Source organism: Eschrichtius robustus, chromosome 20, assembly GCF_028021215.1.
Source record: "Eschrichtius robustus isolate mEscRob2 chromosome 20, mEscRob2.pri, whole genome shotgun sequence".
NCBI classification, from domain to species: Eukaryota; Metazoa; Chordata; class Mammalia; order Artiodactyla; family Eschrichtiidae; genus Eschrichtius; species Eschrichtius robustus.
This window is the reverse complement of record NC_090843.1, coordinates 16,826,619-16,846,096: the sequence shown is the minus strand read 5'-3', so window position 1 is coordinate 16,846,096 and position 19,478 is coordinate 16,826,619. Positions and strand designations below refer to the sequence as shown.

General features: G+C 57.7%; 1 protein-coding gene across 1 annotated transcript; it reads left to right on the top strand.

Annotated features, from left to right (window-relative positions):
- The first annotated feature begins 10,675 nt into the window (after positions 1–10,675).
- On the top strand, positions 10,676–15,251 carry CRHR1 (corticotropin releasing hormone receptor 1). Its single transcript, XM_068530170.1, has 8 exons — positions 10,676–10,705; positions 10,929–11,082; positions 11,376–11,436; positions 13,587–13,659; positions 13,924–14,009; positions 14,248–14,383; positions 14,571–14,612; positions 15,111–15,251. Exons 1-8 carry the CDS (start codon positions 10,676–10,678, stop codon positions 15,249–15,251), a joined length of 723 nt encoding a protein of 240 aa, XP_068386271.1.
- Positions 15,252–19,478: the final 4,227 nt, after the last annotated feature.

Genomic DNA, 19,478 nt, shown 5'->3' with positions numbered 1-19,478 from the left:
TGCTCGTTGGGCCTGTTTTCTTGCAGGATCACCTCCTGCAAGCCTGCTCCCTCTGGATGACCCGGCCTGGGAAGGACTCCAGGCTCCTGCCCCACCTATGGGATTCAAAGGGGAGCTTGAGCCGAGGGGATGCCTCCTGGAATCCCCGCCAATACCCCCTATGATAGCGACAAGGGACATGTTCTGAATCTTATGGAAGGTTATAGAAATATAGCTCCAAGACAATAATAATAAAAACATAAAAATAACAGCTCACATCACATGCCAGGTAGAGCTCCAAGCACCCCGTACATGTCAGCTAGAAATGCCCCTCAACCATTGAGGTAGGAACCCTGGTTAGGATCATTCCTATCTTGCAGATAAGGAAGCTGAGAAGTCGTGGGACTCCTCCAGGTTCACACACGAAGCTAGTAGCGGCTGGTGCCAGGATCTGAACCCAGGCTGTCGGGGTGGAGAGCTCGTAACACTACAGTATACTGCCTCTCTTAAGGCAGCAACTCCCACCCCTGCCCTCGTGCCCCTTCCCACCAGATCTCTGACCCCAAGTCCCTTTCTTTGAAGACATTTTGGAGTAGCCTCTGGTCCCAGGCACCTTCCATCCATGGCAGACACACTGGATTCCCCTGCTTCCGTGCATCCCCCCAGGCGTCCCCGAAGCCCCAGCCACTGAGCCCTCAGCCCTCTGGTAGCTTATCCCTCATTTAGCAGTTAGGAGGGAATCAGCAGCATCTTCAACTCTGCCCAAGGGCCCAACTCTGCCGAGACTCAGGTCCTCTGGCAGGGAAGCTGAGCAGAGCTTTAAAAATCCATTTAGCCTCATTTCCCCATGGGTGTGCTGTGTGAGAACAGCCTCTCAGCAGAAGGGCCGAGGGGCAGCGTTAGGAGGCCTCAGCCCGGCAGCCCTGGAGGCCAGGCCGGGGCTCCCTCTCCTGGGGAGGCAGCTGCAAACCCACCTCCCACCCCATCCTCTCCCTCTTGTGTGGTGCTGCCAGCAGAGAGGCAGGTCCCAGGCTGGACGGCCTCTTGGGGATCATCTGGTCCAGCCCTTGCTCTTACACATGAGGAGAGGGTCCTGAGAGGCCAGCTGGCCGATGGCACTCACGCAGTGGGGGCCCCCGTTCTGCCTCTCTCGTGGCGCTCTGCCACCGCAGGGACTGGGACCCAAGCAGCTTCCGCAACCTCCTTTGGCCCTGCTGGTGGGGGGGGGGGGCGGGGATGTGAGGTGAAGGTCAGTGTGAGCCATGGAAAGACCTGCAGCAGGCGAGGGGCTCCGGTGGAAATGGCTCAAGCCTCTCCCAGCCAGTGCTCCCTGGAGTCAGGACCAGAATTTACTCTGGGAAACGTCTTTAGAGCTACTGATGCCTGAGAGGGGCACGGGGTGGAGCAGGGTGACCTCCGCCAGCAGAGAAGCAAAGACAACAGATTTGAATCTCCCTTGGACCCCTCCCTACTGGGTTTCAGGGCCCTGGTGTCCCCGGGGCGTGGGCAGGAAGGAGGGCGTCCCAGAGCCCTGAAGCCAGGCCTCAGTTCAGACCACAGGCAGCTCCCAATCTCCTTAGAAGGTGACACGTTCTGGCTTCCAGGCTGATGACTGCTTGGACCCCCCCACCCCCACCCCAACCCCTTCCCGGGCCACATTCCTGCCTTTTTTCCCAAGTGCCACGTGCCAGGCTGGGAGCCAGTTGGAGCGGATCCTAATAACGAAATACTTGCTACACGAGACCCACTCCCATGACATCCCCCAGCACATCTCCCATCTCCTGCCACCTGTCATTTTCTGTCCCAAGAGACCTCCACCATGGATGCTCCCACTACGTGACTCTCCAACATAAGGCCTGCTGTAGGGAAATGCCACCCTGGGGACCTTCCCTAACAGCTGCCCTGTGATCCCCACCCCCGTGAGAGACTGCCATGTGAGACCCCCACGGGATACCTCGCCGCGGAGAGTCCCACCGTGTGAAACCTGTCATTGCATTGTGCCACGTAAGCTGTCACCGCACTCCCGTCCACATCTTGCCCGGCCTCGTGAGTGAGAATTGACTCGTCAGAACTCACCATTCTTTTTTGCTACCATGTGAGACCCCAGAATGGGAGATTTCTCAGAAGGGTGCCCACCGTGTAATCTGCCCCACGTAAGGGCTTGCAAGGAAGCAGGAAACAGCCCAGTGAGCTGGTCAGGCCTCTGCCTGTGGGCCAGTCCCGTGGGCATGATTGTGCCGGCCTGGGTGGGCAGAGCCATGGCCCCGTGGGCAGGCATTGGGGTCACCACTGTATCTCTGTTGGGGGCCAGTGGGCAGAAAGAGGCAGGAAGGTGGAGGTAGTAAGAAAGCCCCTCCCCCCCCAGCAAGCCGGCTCCTGTGCTGGCCGAGATGGACGGCTAGATGGACAGTCGAATGGACGGACAGATGCTCAGTTACTCTTCGGGAGAGGAGCCATGGGCCACTTTGACTCTCTTCTTTTTCCAGACAACGGCTACCGGGAGTGCCTGGCCAATGGCACCTGGGCCGCCCGCGTGAACTACTCGGAATGCCAGGAGATCCTTAGCGAGGAGGTGAGGCTCCGAGCCAGCTACCCCGTTGAGGGCGGGGCCTGGGCCGGACCGGAGAGCCAGAGGCTGGTGTCTCTGCCCTGCAGAGAGAAGCCAACTGGGGAGCCAGAACTAGGCCAGCCCGTGAGTGGGCATCCTCAAGGGAGGGTGAGGTAGGAGGGCAGCGGGCAGGCTCTGACAGCAGTGAGTTGAGTCTCCCTTCCTCCCTCCCTCCCTCCCTCCTTCCTAGCTCACTGGGACCGGTTCTTATCCGTTTTCCACCCCACCCACCGGAGTGACACATCCAGGTCCAGCCGGGGTCCTGCGTTAGAATCCGGGATGTGGGTGGGAGGAGCAATGGAGTTGGAAAAAGCCCTTGAAGAGCCTTTCAAATATTTAAATGTTTTTGAGAAAGACGTTGCTTAGACACAATACAAAATTCAAAAGGTACAAATGGGAAAACAGAAAAGTCTCCCTCCCAGCCACTGGGCTCCCCCCATCAGAGGTAACCATTTTGCCAGTTTCTTAAGAGTTCTTCCAGAGACAGTCTCTGCATAGGCAAGCAATTATGTATATATATTCTTTTTTGTTTTTCACCCAAATGTTGCATGTTATACACTTCGTTCGACACCTTGCTTTTTTCATATAATCATCCACCTTGGCGATTGTTCCGTATCAGTATGTAAAGAGCATCTTCATTCTTTTTTTTTTACATTTGCGTAATATCACATTGTACAGATGTTCCATAGCTTAGTTAACCAATCTTTATTCTCATCTTTGCTTATGACAATGAATAATCTTTTAAGGGTGCAATAACTCTTTTAAGGGTGATGTTTGGCAGACACACGGGCATATCTGTCGTTCTGTGTTGCTGCTACCTCCGTCCCCCTTGTCCCCTCCCCTACATCTCCACCCACCCCTTTGGTGGGTGCTGAGGAAGGTGGGGGTCATGGAGCAGGAATAAGGAGTGAGCAGAAAGGAAAGGGCAGATGGGAGATGCCCCAAGTTGTCCAAGGGCCCCAGGCTGCTGGGGCGTGGGAGAGAGGGGCTGGTCTAGGCAGTTCCAAGAATTCCAGTGCCTAAAAGATATAAACTGGAAGGGACCTTGGGGACCCTCCATCCCATCTTGATCTGTCTGGTGATAAGAATCATCCCGAGCACTTGTTCAAATGCAGGGCTACACCCAACATCCGATAAATCAAACTCTCCAAGGACAACCTGGGAATCTGTATTTTTAACAAGTGCAGGGGGGAGCGTGTGGGGGGGTGATGGGGAAAAAGTGAGAAACTCTCATCTAGGGTAACCCGTTCACCTTACAGCGAGGGAGACTGAGGCCCAGAAAGGGGGAGTGACTCACACAAGGTTACACAGCCAGCGTGAGTCGGAGCCTGGACCCCGGGGCTTTGGAGGTGGTTCCCTTTGCCCAGAACCAGGTACTCCGGTGTGCAGTGAGGTTGATGGTGGGAGAACAGCTTTCCCCACATAGCACTCCTCCCCCTCCCCGCCCCCTCCCCCACCCCACGCATGCCTTGGTTAGCCGCTCCCCCAGGCTGCCTGGCCTCACATCACTGCGATACTGGGGCTCTGCTGTCTCCTTGTAGAAGCTGCAAGGTAGGGCAGTGCTTAGCCCAAAAGAATGACACGCTCTTTAGTAGTGCTGCTTTGGCAGACGAAAGAGTTACTTGGGATGCAGGGCGAGAGGCTTCCTGGCATCTAATGTCACACAGGCCAGGCCGTATGGTCCACCCCAGGCCGGGTGGGTTGGCCCAGCTCCCCAGTGACCTGACCTGAGCAAAGACAGCCCCCAGGTTGCTAAGCATCCACATGGTGAGCCGACCCCAGAAGTCCAGGGTTGGGGATGAAGGCACCCACCTGGACTGGGGGAGGAAAGTAAGGTTCCCATGTTAGGAAACATAGTCGAACCAGAAGAGATGGGCTCGGGTGGGGCTCGGGTGGGCAAGAAGACCACTCAGCGGAGTGGGGGACTCCTTACCTAGCACACAGTAGAGGAGGCAGGAGGATGGGAAAGGCAGGTCAGTGTTGTCTGCGGCTCTTAGGACCGCAGTTCACGCCCGGAGAGGGACGGTGTCGGGGAGCACAGCTAAGGCGAGAAGCCTGCAGCGCCTCTGTCACACCCCACCCTGCGCTTTGATCGTCCTGCTGGGTCTGCAGGGCCTGAGGCTGACCATGTGTCTCCAAGTGGAGGTCAGATCGCCAGCCTCCTGCCTTAGGACAGACACCCCTCCCCCACCCCAGAGCAGCGGGCGTCTGTCCCCCTCTTGGACATCAGCAAGCTGGAGACGCCACAGCTGCCTTCAATCTCCCTCCCTGCACTGAAGCCTCCTGAATGTCAGAGGACACTCACAGTCCCCCAAATCTCTCCTGCTCTAATTTAAGCCCCTTCCTTCTAGTTGGCTGATGGGGGACACTCAGCAGCCCCCCTTGCCCCCAACACCCTTCAAAGAATCAGGGGCAGAGGTGCCTTCTCCACTCTGCAGCTCCCACCCCTTCTGCCTGGACTGGGGTCTCTCCCTCTCTCCACCAGCGGGCTGGGGGGAGAAGGAGGATTAGGGGGCACCAGCTTCTCATCAGGCCCCTCTTAGACAGTATAATGGGAACAGCACCGGCTTTGGAGGCAGAAGCTTTGAGGTTTGGATTCTGGTTCCAGCACATGTGCTGTGTGACCCTGGGCAGGTAACTCAGCCTCACGAAGTCTCGGGTTCCTCGTCTGTAAAAGGCCGGAGAGCAGCTCAGTCTGCCTCCTGGGGGCGGGAGGGCGGTGTCCGCCTGCGGCTTGGCCTGTAGAGGGCGCTCCATCTATCCACCACCCCTCGGCCTCTCATCACCTGAGCTCGGGAAGCTGTTGTGTTCACCATGAGGGGGGATGGTTGGGGGGGTCACCAACCATCGGGCACCCCTGATGGGGTCACGGGCACCGCCGTTCGTCTGGTTGCAGGGCTCACCCCAACCCAGGCTGCCCCGCCCACCCTTTCCCCGGCAGCCCCCGCTGGCCCCTTTGCCTAGCACTCTGGGTAATCAGTTAATTTAATTAGTGAAAATGCCATCCCCTTCTGCCAGCCCCCAGCCTCGCCAGACCCCTCCCCATTCCCAAGACTCCCCGTCCCCTCCTGGAGCTACTGTGAAAGAGGAAGAGGAAAGTCGCCAATTAACCGAGCAGCCGATTTCTCAGCTCTGGGCCCGGACTCAGCGCTAATTAAGCATCAGCGCCCCAGGAACTGAAGATAATGGATTCGCAGAACCACTGCCTGTGAAATGAGACTTGTGAGGGCGCCCAGAGGCCAGGCCAGGGAGGAGACCTGCCCACAGCCATCACCAGCAGGGGACAGGCCCCCAGCCGGGGAGCTTGCTTCATGCATGGCCCAGCCCCTGCACTGACCCCCCAGCACCAGCCTGCACCCTCCCCACACACACACTTGTCTCCCTCCACTGCAGAGACACCCCAAACTGCCCCAGACAGTTCTCCCGTCCCCCCCACCCCTCCCTTGACGCTTGCACACACTCTGCGTCCCTCCCCTACACTCTGCTGAGCACAGGGAGCCCTGGCCCCCGGCACATCCTGGGAGGGCACACACTCTGATGGGACATAAAAGGGGCTCTGGGGGTGTAGGCTCGTGGGCCGGCGTTCACTGCTCGCAGAGGGGGTTGGTTCGACCAGGGCTTCTGGAATGCTTAGGAATCATCTGGACTTCTTGCTAAAAGGAAGATTCTGACTCAGTGGATCTGGGGTGGGGCTTAAAGTTCTGCATTTCTGAAGATTCCTGCAAGCTCCTAGGTGATGCCGACGTTGCTGGTCCGGGGACCACACCTTGGGGAGCAAGGGGCTGGAGTGCCCAGGGTGGGGTGAGGGAGTAACTCAGGAAACCCAGGTGGAGAGGGAGAGCCTCAAAATGGGGTGGATGGGGGTGGGAGAGAGGCTGGGGCAGTGGGGACCAGGCGGGGAGAACCCATCATGCCATCCTGAAAAGGCATCAGGACAGGTCTGACACTGCCACCACTTGGGACCAGGTGTGCCTTGCAGAGAGTCTGGTCAGAATTACTTGTTGGATTCTGGTCGTGAGGGTGCAGAGGGGTGGCTTCTGCCCAGTGCCACACTGTGCCACCCTCTTCAGGGTACTTACCTGCCAGTCTCTGGTCTCCAGACTGGGCAAGGACAGAGTGCTGTTCAGGTCCCCAGGGACTGGCTGAGTCTATGTGTCCTTCAGGCATCCCAGCTGCTTCTGCAGTTAACGGTGGCTTTCTCTCAGGAGGTCACTGACTGTCTCTCAGGGTGTCATCAGCATCTCTTGGAGTGTCACTGGGTGTCTCTTAGGATGTTGCTGGCTATTCTCTCCAGGTGTCATTGAACACCCCTCAGGGTATCACTGACCATCTCTTGGGGGTGACTGGCCATCTCTCCTGGTGATGCCGGTCATCTCTCGGGGTGACACTGCCATCTCTCCAGCAGTCTTCTCGGGCTCTCGCTGCACCATAACCCCCCAGCTGCCTTGCTATTTCTCAGTTTGCATCAGGCTGATGTGGCAGGTGAGAAGCAGGGCTGAGAGCCAGCCTGGGCCCTCCAGCTCGAGGAGTCAGGCAAAGGTGGTCCCCTGCGTGGTTTGGCCCAATTCTCCCCTTTCAGCCTCAGTGGAGGAAAGCCCTCATGAGCCCCCAACCTCCCCGTAGAAGCTCCCTGAGAATTCTGGGCCCAGGACGAAGAGAGCGCTTCTGTTTTCAGTCCCTGCTTATCCCCCCAAGAAATGCACCGCGGGGACAGAGGAAGGAGGGTCTTTAAGGCCACGCAGACCTGGATGCCGATGCTGGGCCGATTATGCAGCCCCTTCAACTGGAGAAACGGGGACAGAAGGACAGTCTCAGAGGGCAGTTGTGAGAAAGAAAAGCAGTGACGTCTGTAAAGCCCCTGGCGTAGTGCCCAGCATACAGTCGGTGCTTAATAAATGACTCATGCCACCCCAAACCAAAGGACCCCGGCTCGGCCTGCTGTGGGGGGCAGTGAAGGGCCTCCCTGCACACTCTGCTCATCTTGCCCACCTGGCCCTGTGCATGAAGCTGGGGCATCACACCGTTCTGGGCTCCACAGTCTCTGCCGTTACCCAGGGGCTTCGCAGCATGGATCTGTGGAAAATTTAATAAGAGGAAATTAAATATCAGTTCCAGACAGGCTGGATGTGTGCATATCTGCTGGGGTCTCTGGTCTTGGCATCTACCGCCAGGCACTCAGAGATGCTACCCCGCCGCCCCCCGCGTTTATACGATGGCAGTGAATACCCTCTGCCCCTCCCGCCCTCTCTCGCACTGCCATTTACACCTCGCTGGGTCTCAGCGCTCCAGAGCCTGAGCTGCTAATGTGGTTTCCTGTCATGTTCCTGAAAGCTTCTTCCAGGAAAACCAGCCCCTAGAACAGAGCTGCCTGGGCCTTCTGGGCCTCAGAGCTGCTTCGGTCAGGATGCCCCTTCAGAAGGGGGAGAGCGGGGGCTGGGGAGAGCAGGGGAGGGAGGGCTTCACCCCTTCTCAGATGCCTGTTAGGTGTCCTGCTTCAGAGGTACACCCCTTGTCCTTGGGTGGGTGAGTTTAGACCTCAGTTTCCTCATCTGGAAGATGGGTAGGGCTGGACTTGATCCCTTGGGACCAGTTCTGATGCCCGTGGATTCTGTAATTCCGACAGGAGGGTCCACGGAGAGCCAGGAGCTCTGGTGGCTCTGAAAGGGTGCACAAGTCTCCTGCGAGCTTGTCTTTTTCTCAATACTTGCCAGTTTCCGGGCATCATCATGCCCATGCCCCACCCCAGAACTTGGAAAGGGTGAGGGAGGGAGGGGTTACCAGGGACCCTCCCCTCGCAAAAGCCAGTGCCTTTCCAACATCCATTTTTCCTTCCTGCACTCGACACACAGCTCCCGGTGCTCCACCGTGTGCCACACTCTGGCTCTTTAGCCCCTGCCCTCTTGGGACCTACAAAAGGGTGAAGGGGGCCTTTGCTCTCGCGGGGTCAAGAGTCTGCAGAGAGCTGGGCCCTGGAGACCCCAGTCCACCATCATGGGGTGGGGACCCGTCTTCTGCCTCAGCACCTTGTCAATCTGCACATGAAGGTGAGAGGCGGTTTGAAGCTGAGTGACCTTGAACGAGTCCGTGTACTTTTGGGCCTGTTTTTATGCAAAATAAGGTACACACCCCCTACTGGCTCTTCCCCCAGTGTTGCCTTGAGGGTTTGAGAAGATAACAGATATGAAAATACTCTGTAGGGAATTCCCTGGCGGTCCAGTGGTTAGGACTCCCAGCTTTCATCACTACCGAGGGCCCGGGTTCAATCCTTGGTCTAGGAACTAAGATCCTGCAAGCCGCACAGCGCTGCCAAAAAGAAAAAAAAAAAGAAAGAAAATACTCTGTAAACGGGAGGGCTTCCACACTCATGGAGCGAACTTTGATTGGAAAGGGGCCTGCCGCGTTTCCCAGCTAGCATCAGTGTATGAAATGAATTAAGTAATAACATTTGGGAACTTTGATTTAGTCCTGGGAGAGGACCCCATTGACTTCAAGCAGACCCCCTGGGCCAGGGGTGGGACCCGGGAAGCAAGTTATAGAGCCTAGAGAGGTTTTTTTATGGTTTCTAATGATTCTGTGGATGCTAATACAGAGCAACTGCCCTTTCCCCTCCTCGCTGATAGGAGCGGGCCTCAGCTGCAGCGGGAGGGATTTAGGGGTGATGGAGAAGATGGTGGCTCAACTCAGAAACGGGAGGAGGAGAGAAGTCCTAGAGGGTTGGTCTGCACCCACAAGGGCCACCTGGAGTTGGGACTGAACAGAAACGTGAACATGAGAGAACATCCGTGAGCCGTGCATGCGTGTTTGTGCACACGGAATGGGGAACCCTATGTGACATGGAGATTCAAGTTAACTGATATTTTTCCCACAGCACGGAGCAGTGCACAGAGCATGGGATTGGGGGACAGACAGACAGACATAGACTCAGATTGGATGGCACTGCTTTAGGGCAACACCTCACACATAGCAGGGGCTCAGGAAGGGATAACTATTGTTATCATGGCCCACTTTGTCCCAGGCACCTGTAGGGGTGGGCTGTCCTGGCACATCCAGTGGGCACAGGGGCGCAGCTGTGAAGGAGCCTCACCTCTGCCCCTCTCTCCTGCCTCAGAAGAAGAGCAAGGTACACTACCATGTTGCCGTCATCATCAACTACCTGGGCCACTGCATCTCCCTGGTAGCCCTCCTGGTGGCCTTTGTCCTCTTTCTGCGGCTCAGGTGAGGAGGCCCTGGCACTGTCCCCCCGCCACACCCCCCAGGCCCCGAGCAGGGGGGAGAAGTAAGATACAGGAGGCAGTAGTGGGCTGGGGGAGTCCTGCTCCCTCACCTCAGTGGGAGCAGGTGACAGATACAGATGTCCCAGGTCTCTTGGAACCTCTGGCAGGGTCACTTCTGCAACCCTGCCCAGTGACTGCAGAGGGGAGGGGGATGGCCAAAGCCCAGGCTCACCTGTGTCACCCACACCCAGGCCGGGCTGCACCCATTTGGGAGACCAGGAAGGTGGAACCCACTTTGGGTTTGAAGCTGCCTGGGCCCAGCACAACTGCCAAGGATGCAGGTGGCAGTGCCAGCCAGGTCTGTGCCAGGAATGGGGGCTGACAGCAGGGGCTGAGCATCAGGGCTGAAAGCTGGGAGGGAGGCATATTGCTGGAGGCCTTTTATGTTTTCTGAGCCTCAAACTTGGCGCTACAGGGAGGGAAGGGTGCTCATGGGAGAAGGGGCATCCCTAGTAGCCAAGCAGCCTCTGGTCCCTGCAGCATTGGCCATGTGGCAGGCTCTGCCCCGGAGCTTAGGTCTGGGTGGGCCACAATTAGGAAGGGACCTGTGGGACATCAGGAGAGCCACTGCTGCCACCTCCCAGTGTGACTTAGTCAGCCCGCCCTGCTCGGAGCCCCGGTTTCCCCATTCATACATCTGGGCTGGAGTGATGCTGGTGACCTATCCCTCATCTTCTCTCTCTTCCTCTTCCTCCTGTCACCCCCCCTCCCCTGCTGCCCCAGGAGCATCCGGTGCCTGAGAAACATCATCCACTGGAACCTCATCTCGGCCTTCATCCTGCGGAACGCCACGTGGTTCGTGGTCCAGCTCACCATGAGCCCAGAAGTCCACCAGAGCAATGTGGTGTGTCCCGGAGGGGCAGGCCCAGGGTCAGAGGAAGGGTCTGGGTGGGGCTGCCTTTGCAGAGGAGGGACCGGAGCCGGGCCTTGGGGCCCATAGCACAGGAGTGGATGCTGGGGGGGGTGCCCCATCCTGCCGGGAGGAGGCCCCGGGCCTGGGGTGGCCCGCTGCTTCCTCCCATCCCCCCTCCCTGGTTAATCATCGCCTCTGATGGGGTGGGCGGCAGGGCTGGTGCAGGTTGGTGACAGCCGCCTACAACTACTTCCATGTGACCAACTTCTTCTGGATGTTTGGCGAGGGCTGCTACCTGCACACAGCCATCGTGCTGACGTACTCCACCGACCGGCTGCGCAAGTGGATGTTTATCTGCATCGGCTGGGGTGAGCGGGCCAGCCCCCTGCCCTGACCCGCCATCCTCTCCCCACCCAGACTCAGACCGGCTGGCTGGGGGCCTGAGACTGAGGCCAGGTTAGGGTGGTGGGGTGTGCACACAGCCCTCTGCCCCTACTTGGGGGGCAGGGACGAGGGGAACATCTTAAAGGAGGCATGATAGGCCAGTGAGTACCTGGGGAGGCCCTGCCCGCCTCTAGGCCCTGGGCTGCGCTGGGGGCTTCCAGGCCTGCATCCCCGAGACTCCACCAACAGGTCCTGTGACAGCCGGTCTCTCCACCAGGTGTTCCTTTCCCCATCATCGTGGCCTGGGCCATTGGGAAGCTGTACTACGACAATGAGAAGTAAGTCACCTCCTCTTCACTGCCCTCAGGGTCCCCTGAGCCCCGAGATCCAGGCTTCCAGCCCCGCTCTGCCTGATGCTCCTCAGGGACCTTCAGCCATGTCACCTTCCCTGTCAGGGCCACAGTTTCTCCATCCACATAGGGAGGGTGCTGGGGGTCAGATTCAAACTGAGTCTCCCTAACAGTGTTCTGCCTGAGGTGGGGCTGGACAGGCAGGTCCAGGCTCTTTTATCTGTCTCGGGCTTTCACCACAGGCAGAATAGCCTAAAGGTTACTGGCAGTCCCTGGAGCCCAACGACCCAGGTTCTGAATTGTGGCTCCCATCATTAAGTAGCTTTATGACCTTGGGCTAGTTACTGCAGTGTGCCTCAGTTTCCTCATCTGTAAAATGGGCATCCTCATAATAGTGCCTCCCTCAAAGTGTTGTTGTGGGGATGACATGAGTTAATATATGTGAAGCATTTAGAATAGGGTCTGGCACATAGTAAATGTCATATAAATGTTTTCTATTAATAAAGACTTGTTTTAACAAACGATTCCATTGATTTAATAGGAACTGATCCAGACAATCTCAGAGACTCCTTCCAGCTCTAAAGTCCTGAGGGGCTGTACTTAAATGGAAGTAGGTGTTCCCAATCACCCCTGAAAACTGCACTTCCGCTGCAGTGGCTCTCAGCCTTGGCTTGTGTTAGAATCACGCAGGAAGCTTTAAAAAGTACCGATGACCAGGTTTGACCTCCAGAGAGTTGGATGTTATTGGTCTGGAGTGTGGCCTGGGCACCAGGATTTTTTAAACCTGCCCAGGTGATTCTAATAGGAAGCTAAGATTGAGAACCACTGAAAAAGAGAGGCAGAAAAAGTGGACACAGATGGCCAGCGGAGGTGCCAGGATCTTCTTTGCCAAAGTGTTCTCAGGAACCCTCTGTCTGACTGGAGTTCCAGGCGGCCTCCATCTCCATAGCTATTCCACTCCACCCATGACAAGGAGCCTGGAAAATTATATGCACATTTAGGAAGGATCAAGGTGATCCCTCCTGACTCCGGCCCAGCCTGGCTGGCTCTCTCTGCATTTGCACAGCCGGTGGTATGGGGGCCTGAACTGGGAGTGGGGGTGCAGCTGACAAGCAGGACTAGGGCTTGGCAGTGATTCCAGAATGGTGGCCCGGGTCTCAGAACAGGAGCATTGTAAATCCTGGGCGATGGAGCCTGTGCCTGCAGGTGTGCAGGTGAGTACAGGGAAGGAAGAACAGGTTTCAAAAAGCTGCCCAGTGTGTGTGTCTGGGCGCATCTTGGAGCAAAAAGGATGGCTTTGCGCAGAGGAAAGTTGGTCTGAGCGTCTCTGGAGCTCCACCTTGTGGTAAGATGCTGACACTGCAGCAGAAGGGATCCAGGTGTGAGACCTGAGAGAGACCTTGCAGGCTCTGGGGCCAAGGACTGGACCTGGCCCCAGGACAGCTTGCGTTTGGTCTGCACCGTGTTTTTTGAAAACTTGAATTGCTTCTAAACTTTGAAAAAGTCAAGAGGTTTCACATAAAAATCTCAGTTTATTGTTTATGGAAGCATCCTGAGATCTAGGTACTGCAGATCTGCATGCCCGAGGGTCCATCATCTCTGCACAAGGACATGGGACTTCCTATGTGCCTCATCCCAACCCACCCCCCAGACCTCCCTAGGTCTTGCTGGAGGGAAACTCAAGAAAACGAAAAGCAATTCTGCCTCTCACGACAGGTGGAACCTGTAGAGTCTCTGCCTCTAGGTCGTTCAGGCTGCCATCAAACAAATTCAGAGATTGTTAGCTACTGAGCGTCACTGCATGACATGTACAGGGCAAGGCCCCCCTCGTGGACATGCACCAGAGACACAGTGGGGACTGAGGGGAGCAGTGTGTGTTGGACCCATGCCTGTTCTATTCAGCGGTCTTTTCCCCAATCCCCCTCCCTGCCACAGTGCCTGCTTCCAGCTTTACATCTCAAAGGATGCTATCCATTCTGCAGATGGAAAGCTATCTTGACCTTCTGCCAGGGTTGGAATTGGGCCACCCAGATCCTGGCTTTTGGCTCCAGTCCTGGCCTGGCCAAGCACTGTTCCTCCCTCATGCCACTGAACTGGACCCAGGTGACCCTCCTCCTCTTACCTCTGTGGCCTTCTAGGTGCTGGTTTGGCAAAAGGCCTGGGGTGTACACTGACTACATCTACCAGGGCCCCATGATCTTGGTCTTGCTGGTAAGAACTTGGGTAGGGGGACAGGAGAGAGGGGCTCAGTGGGGAGGGGCAAGCAGGGCTTACAGTGGACTAAAAGGATCCCTCTGCCTAGAGGTGGCGGGCAGGGGGCCAGGAATATGTAAGGGCTCATGAAGATGGAGGGAGAGCAGCAGGGGGGCGGAGGCCAGACCTGGGACAGCTGAGTCCCTGCCCTGTCCCCCACCTTCCCTCCAGCCTCTTGCACGCACCCATGCCCAGGCCATCCCACCATGTGTCAAATTACAGATCAATTTCATCTTCCTTTTCAATATCGTCCGCATCCTCATGACCAAACTCCGGGCATCCACCACGTCTGAGACCATTCAGTACAGGTAACCAGACCTGCCTTCCCCACCCATGGGGCGCTTCAGAGATCCCAGCCTCTGACCCAGGGTGTCCCCCCAGGCCTGAGAGTCCCTCCTGAAACCCCAGCTCCCCTTGTCTCAGACATTCCGGGGATCTGCTACAGCCCTCCCCCAGACCCGGTCCTTCCCACCAAGCCAGAGGCCCCAGCCCCCTTCCTGGGTGGGCTGTGACTCTGGGCCTCCCCCGCTACCTGCCCCACCCCAGGAAGGCTGTGAAGGCCACTCTGGTGCTTCTCCCCCTCCTGGGCATCACGTACATGCTGTTCTTCGTGAACCCCGGGGAGGACGAAGTCTCCCGGGTCGTCTTCATCTACTTCAACTCCTTCCTGGAATCCTTCCAGGTACAGCCGTCCCCCACCCCAACCCCTCGCTCCAGCCCTGACTGTCCCCTGCACCTCTTCGGGTGGGGATTCTTCCAGGCACGGGTCTGGAGGAGTGGGAGGCTGGGGACAGAAAGGGGTCAGTCCCGAAGCTGGATGAGGCCGCACCTGCCCCCGTCCCTTGACCCACCTTCTCCCTCCATGCCAGGGTTTCTTCGTGTCTGTGTTCTACTGCTTCCTCAACAGCGAGGTAAGGACCTGGGGCCCCAGGACTCGGGACGGCAGGAGGCCTGCCGGGACCAGAGACTGTCTGTAGCCTCCTCCTGCCCGAGGTGGCAAGCCCACTTCTTTGCTCTCATAGGCAGTAGGTGTGGGAGCCAGAAGCCGGGGCTCCAGTCTCATCAATGAGTCTGTGAAATGGGCTGTTGAAAACCAGGAAGCTGAGCCCTGGGACAAGGGGTGTATGTAGGTTGAGGGCAGGAGATGTGTATGGGTTGAGGGTAGAGATTCTTCATGGCAAAGGCCATATGGCACCTTTGGGTGGATTTGAGAAAGGTACCCCTTGCTCAGAACGCTTGAGAAAATTGTCCTAACAAATATGCAGATCAACAATGTTGATGATTGTTGCCACCTCCAACGTGGCCCCCTGTGCACGGCTCCCCTGTATAGCTGCTTGTGGAAGCCCTGGGGGAGGGAGGGGGGTCCTGAAACCCAGGCTCAGACCTTATTCTCTGCTCTGTGCCCACAGGTCCGCTCTGCCATCCGGAAGAGGTGGCACCGATGGCAGGACAAGCACTCGATCCGCGCCCGCGTGGCCCGCGCCATGTCCATCCCCACCTCCCCCACCCGTGTCAGCTTTCACAGCATCAAACAGTCCACAGCAATCTGAGCTGGAGGGCCATGGGGTGGCCCCCAAGATCCATGGCTGGGGAGATGGTCACCAGGCTCAGCTGGCTGCCCTGTCTGTGGAGGGGACCAGCTCTCTCCCACACCCTGTACCCCCAGGAGTAGCTGGCACTGAGAGCCCGGGAGGCCCCTCCCGCACCCCCAGTTGAGCAGGAGTTCCAGGCCTCTGAGAGCAGTCTGGGCCACGGGATGAGTGGAAGATACCCTATAGGCCTGCGCTGGGCCCAGGGCCTCTGGCTCCCCTTTGCCCCAAGAATGGAACAGAAATGGAGTGGAGATGGAGAGCAGGGAATCCAAAGCAGCATGTGGGTCCCTCCAAGAGGTTTTTTCCCAGAGCACAAGATGGCAGCCCACTGGAGACCCCGGGATGTCCTCAGCGACTGTGGGGAGCCATCCACTCCTCCAGGGGCATCATGGGAAACTCTTGTGACAGCATTCCAGCCACCGTGATGGTGCCTCCAGGCCTCAGCAATGCTGTCCAGCACCCCTGGGAACCAAGGCCATGTTGTCCGAAGCCCTGCAGACATTGTTAGAAATCAGGTGGCATCATCAGACATCAGGCCGCATCACTGAGATCCTCCCAAGCCACCAGAAATTCATGTGACCCTGTGGCACTGCCACCAGAAATGCCCTGCCTCGCTGCCTTGCACCCTTGGACCTTTACTACCCCACAGCCCACATGGGTTCCCCCTCCTTAACCTCCTGCCCCAGGTGTCTCTCCCTTCGTGAGATGATGGGGAGGTGGGAGGGTGACAGAGTGTCCTGGAGCAAAAGCCAGTGTGTGCCCCAGCCAAAGCCAGCCTCCCTTTGGGGGGCAGAGAATACTTGGGGCCACCCAACCTGCTGTTTTCAGTGACCTGGCCTCTGGGACAACCCCTCTGCTGGTCAAAGGGACCCTGTGGCCCTTGGATGACCTCATTGGGCAGCATCATTAGCTAAGCAAAGATAGAAGAGGGTGGGGCACTCAGCCCCCATCTGCCCCGAGTTCCCCAGAGCAGGACAAGTGGCTCTTGGGGCAACCAGCCAGCTGACCGCTTACACCCCTGGTAAGGACCCAGCCACATCCAGAGATGCTGGACAGCCAGAGCAGGGCTTTGGGGGAGTGGGGCCGGGAGATGGGGGTGGCTAGTGTAAATAATAATATTTATCTTTCAGCCAGCACTTGTGAAGCCTGGTATGTGCTAGGGCTGGGTAGGGAGGGCACCACAAAGAAATGGAGGCCACCTTCAGCCTTTAGGGCCACCGTGCGGTTGGGGAACCAATGGCACTCAGACACACGCCAATGATGGGGCGCTAGGGGAGCCCCTGAGGTCCAGCAGAGGACTTAGGAGAAGGGCATGGGCCTGCGGGGACCAGGTAAGGGCAGCTTTTGTAAGGGGGCGAGTTGTAGGGAGAAGGTGTAGGACACCACGGGCCGGGCACAGCTTGAGCACAGGTGAGTCAGTGGGACCAGGCCGAAGTGTGTCCCAGCCCCAGGGGAGGAGATAAGCTGGGAACAGGCAGGAATTAGGAAGCAGGGGAGGCCGAACAGGCTTGAATGCTGTTTTAGCATGGAAACCCCAGAAGCATACCAAGAGACAAGGCTTCGAGAACCAACTCCAGGGTAGGGGGGCACACGCCCACCACCGTGGGCAGCTGCAGCCAATCCTGCTGCGGAAGCTGGGAGAGCCGGGTGGGACCCACACCTGCGTCGTCCCACCTGAGGGGCGAGGGATGTGTATCCACCAGCTCCTGGGGGACAGTAATTCCCTGCACCTCCTGCGGAGGCCGGGAGAGTGCCGGGCACAACGTGGGCCACGTCCTCGGGGCAGGAGGTGGTTGGGACACAGAAGCTCCACCCAACACACTCAGGCCCGGGCCTTGCCTCTGAGTCTCTGACCCGGAAGGAGGGTCACACAGGGGTGTGTGTGTATGCACGAGTGCATGGGCACACAGGTGCGTGTGCTATCAGGACACCAGGACAGACAGATGACCGTGGTGCTGGGAGCCCCGAAGCTTCTGCTGGGGGAGGGGAGGTCCAGTGGGTGAGGATCTGGCTGCCCCCCGAGGGAGGAGCTGGGGGTGTCCCTGAAGACCATGTGGGGTACCCTGCTCTGCTAACTCCCCAAGCGCTGTCCCCTAAAGGTGGGAGATGGGGGGACCAGCTGAGCAGAGGAAGCCATGAGGAGAGGACCAGGGGCACCAAGACGGAGATATGCTGACAGCTTCCAGGGCAGCTGGGGTGGGACAGCCGCAGAAAGGGTCCTAGCTGACAAGAGGGACCAGAAGTGACTTGAGTCTCAAATGGCCACAAGTGAGGCACCTTTCTCAATGTTGCCTTCCACCCAATGAAGGAGAAGTGAGAAAGCAAGGCATTTCACGGACAATGTTGGGATGTGGGGGGCTGGGGGCATCCCAAGGACAGAGGAGCCTGAGAGGGGCTGGGGGGGGGACTGAGGGGGTTTTATAGGCAAGGGGTCTTGAAGGGGCCAAGCTGGGGCGGTGCCCCTTTTCCTGCTTGTGCCTCCGGGCCGTTTTAGCTGATGGGCACCCTTCGCATGCCTACTGTGCGCTCAGCTCTGTGGGCGGGGGGAGGCAAGCAGCACCCCCAGGACGTACGCCAGCAACGGGCTGCAAAGCTCAGAGCTGCCGGCTCTGGAAGGTCGTGGGAGGACATCCAAGGCGAGGCCGGTGGTCATCACAGAAGCTGCAAGGGGTCCCTGGGCCATGGGCACTGTTTCACATGAACCTCAGGATCCCTCTTGTCCAGAGACTGTAAGGGTAGAGGGGCTGCTGAAGCACAGCTGGAAACATCTGGGCTGCAAAGAACTGCAGCCCCACCTGCCATGGGCAGGTGTGCCGAGTTTAAGACTTCCATGGGCTGCAGGGCTGGAGTCAAGGCAGGCCCCTGATGGGATTTCTGAGGGTCATTCTGCCCTGAGCTTCGACTTGTGGGTGGGTGGGAAGGGAGGTCTCTTGGGGCTGTGGCTGTGTGATGGGCCAACAGACACACATGTCACCCCACTGTGGGAAGGGGCCGAGCAGCTGCAGGGTGGGGATCACTGCGGGACAGGCCCCTCTCTCAAGCTGGGAAGAATTTTTCTCCATGCCACACTCAGAGGCTGCAGTTCCCTAAAAGTTCCCCCACCTGAGCCCTTTTCTCCTTGGGTTCCTCCCTCATGGGCACAGATCACCAGTACAGGAAAAACCACCCTGTGGGGTTTGGGTTTTCCAGTTCTGGCTCCCCCCTCCCTGAGTGTGAAGGCATAGCCCCTGCTTTGGGGTCCTCGGCTTCCCCCGCAAGGCCTCCTCAGTCCCCCTGCTGCTGATGGGACCCAGACTGGAACCCTGACAGACACCCTGGGACCTGAAGTCAGGGCAGAGGGTGCAGATCAAGGAAGGAGGGAGGTTTTGGAATCCAGCTAATAATTAATTGAGTACATTTGTAGATTGCTTTGCAATCCACAAAATCCTTTATAACATTCACAGAAGTAGGGAACAGAACCAGCCCATTTTACAGCCGAGGAAACTGAGGCCAAGTGACCCCCCTGAGATCAAAGGTCTCTGGCTCCAAATCCAGGCCTCTTTTCACCCCATCAGTTGACTGAAGTCACTGGGCTTGGGTTTGGGGAGGCCAGGACTGATAAAGCAGCTCTGGGGGGAGGGGACAGTGAGGAGGCCTCAGGGTTTCAGATCGGGGATGTGTCCCAGGCAAAGATGGAACTGGCCCAAAGATGGCCCGGCCAGTGTCTGGCTGCTGAGCCCAGCTGGGTGGGAGCGATGAGGGTTCTGTACATCCAGCAACCCCTTCCCCACCTTCCCAACATCCTGCACCCCTCCACTCCTTAAAATGATGCTTAACTGCAAACAGTACAGCCCAGGTCACCAGAAGCCTCTGTGGATCTCCCTGCCCAGCCCATGTGAGGGTGTCACTGGCCTCCAGCTCAGGGGTCTCTCAAGCTCATCTCATCCAGCCCCCTGACTTCAAACTGACCTTCCCACCCTTGGTTCAAACAGAGGGGGTGCTTCCTACATTTCAGCAATACTATCACTGAGCGCTCACCGGGAGCCCCTTTGCTAAGCCCCTTACATACTGATCTCATCTACTCTTCATACCACCCTATGAGGAAGGAGCTGTTATCCCCATTTAACATATGGGGAAAGTGATGCCCACAGAGGTTGAGACGTGCCCAGCAGCGGCATGGCTGGATGTGAAGCCAGTCTGGCCTCG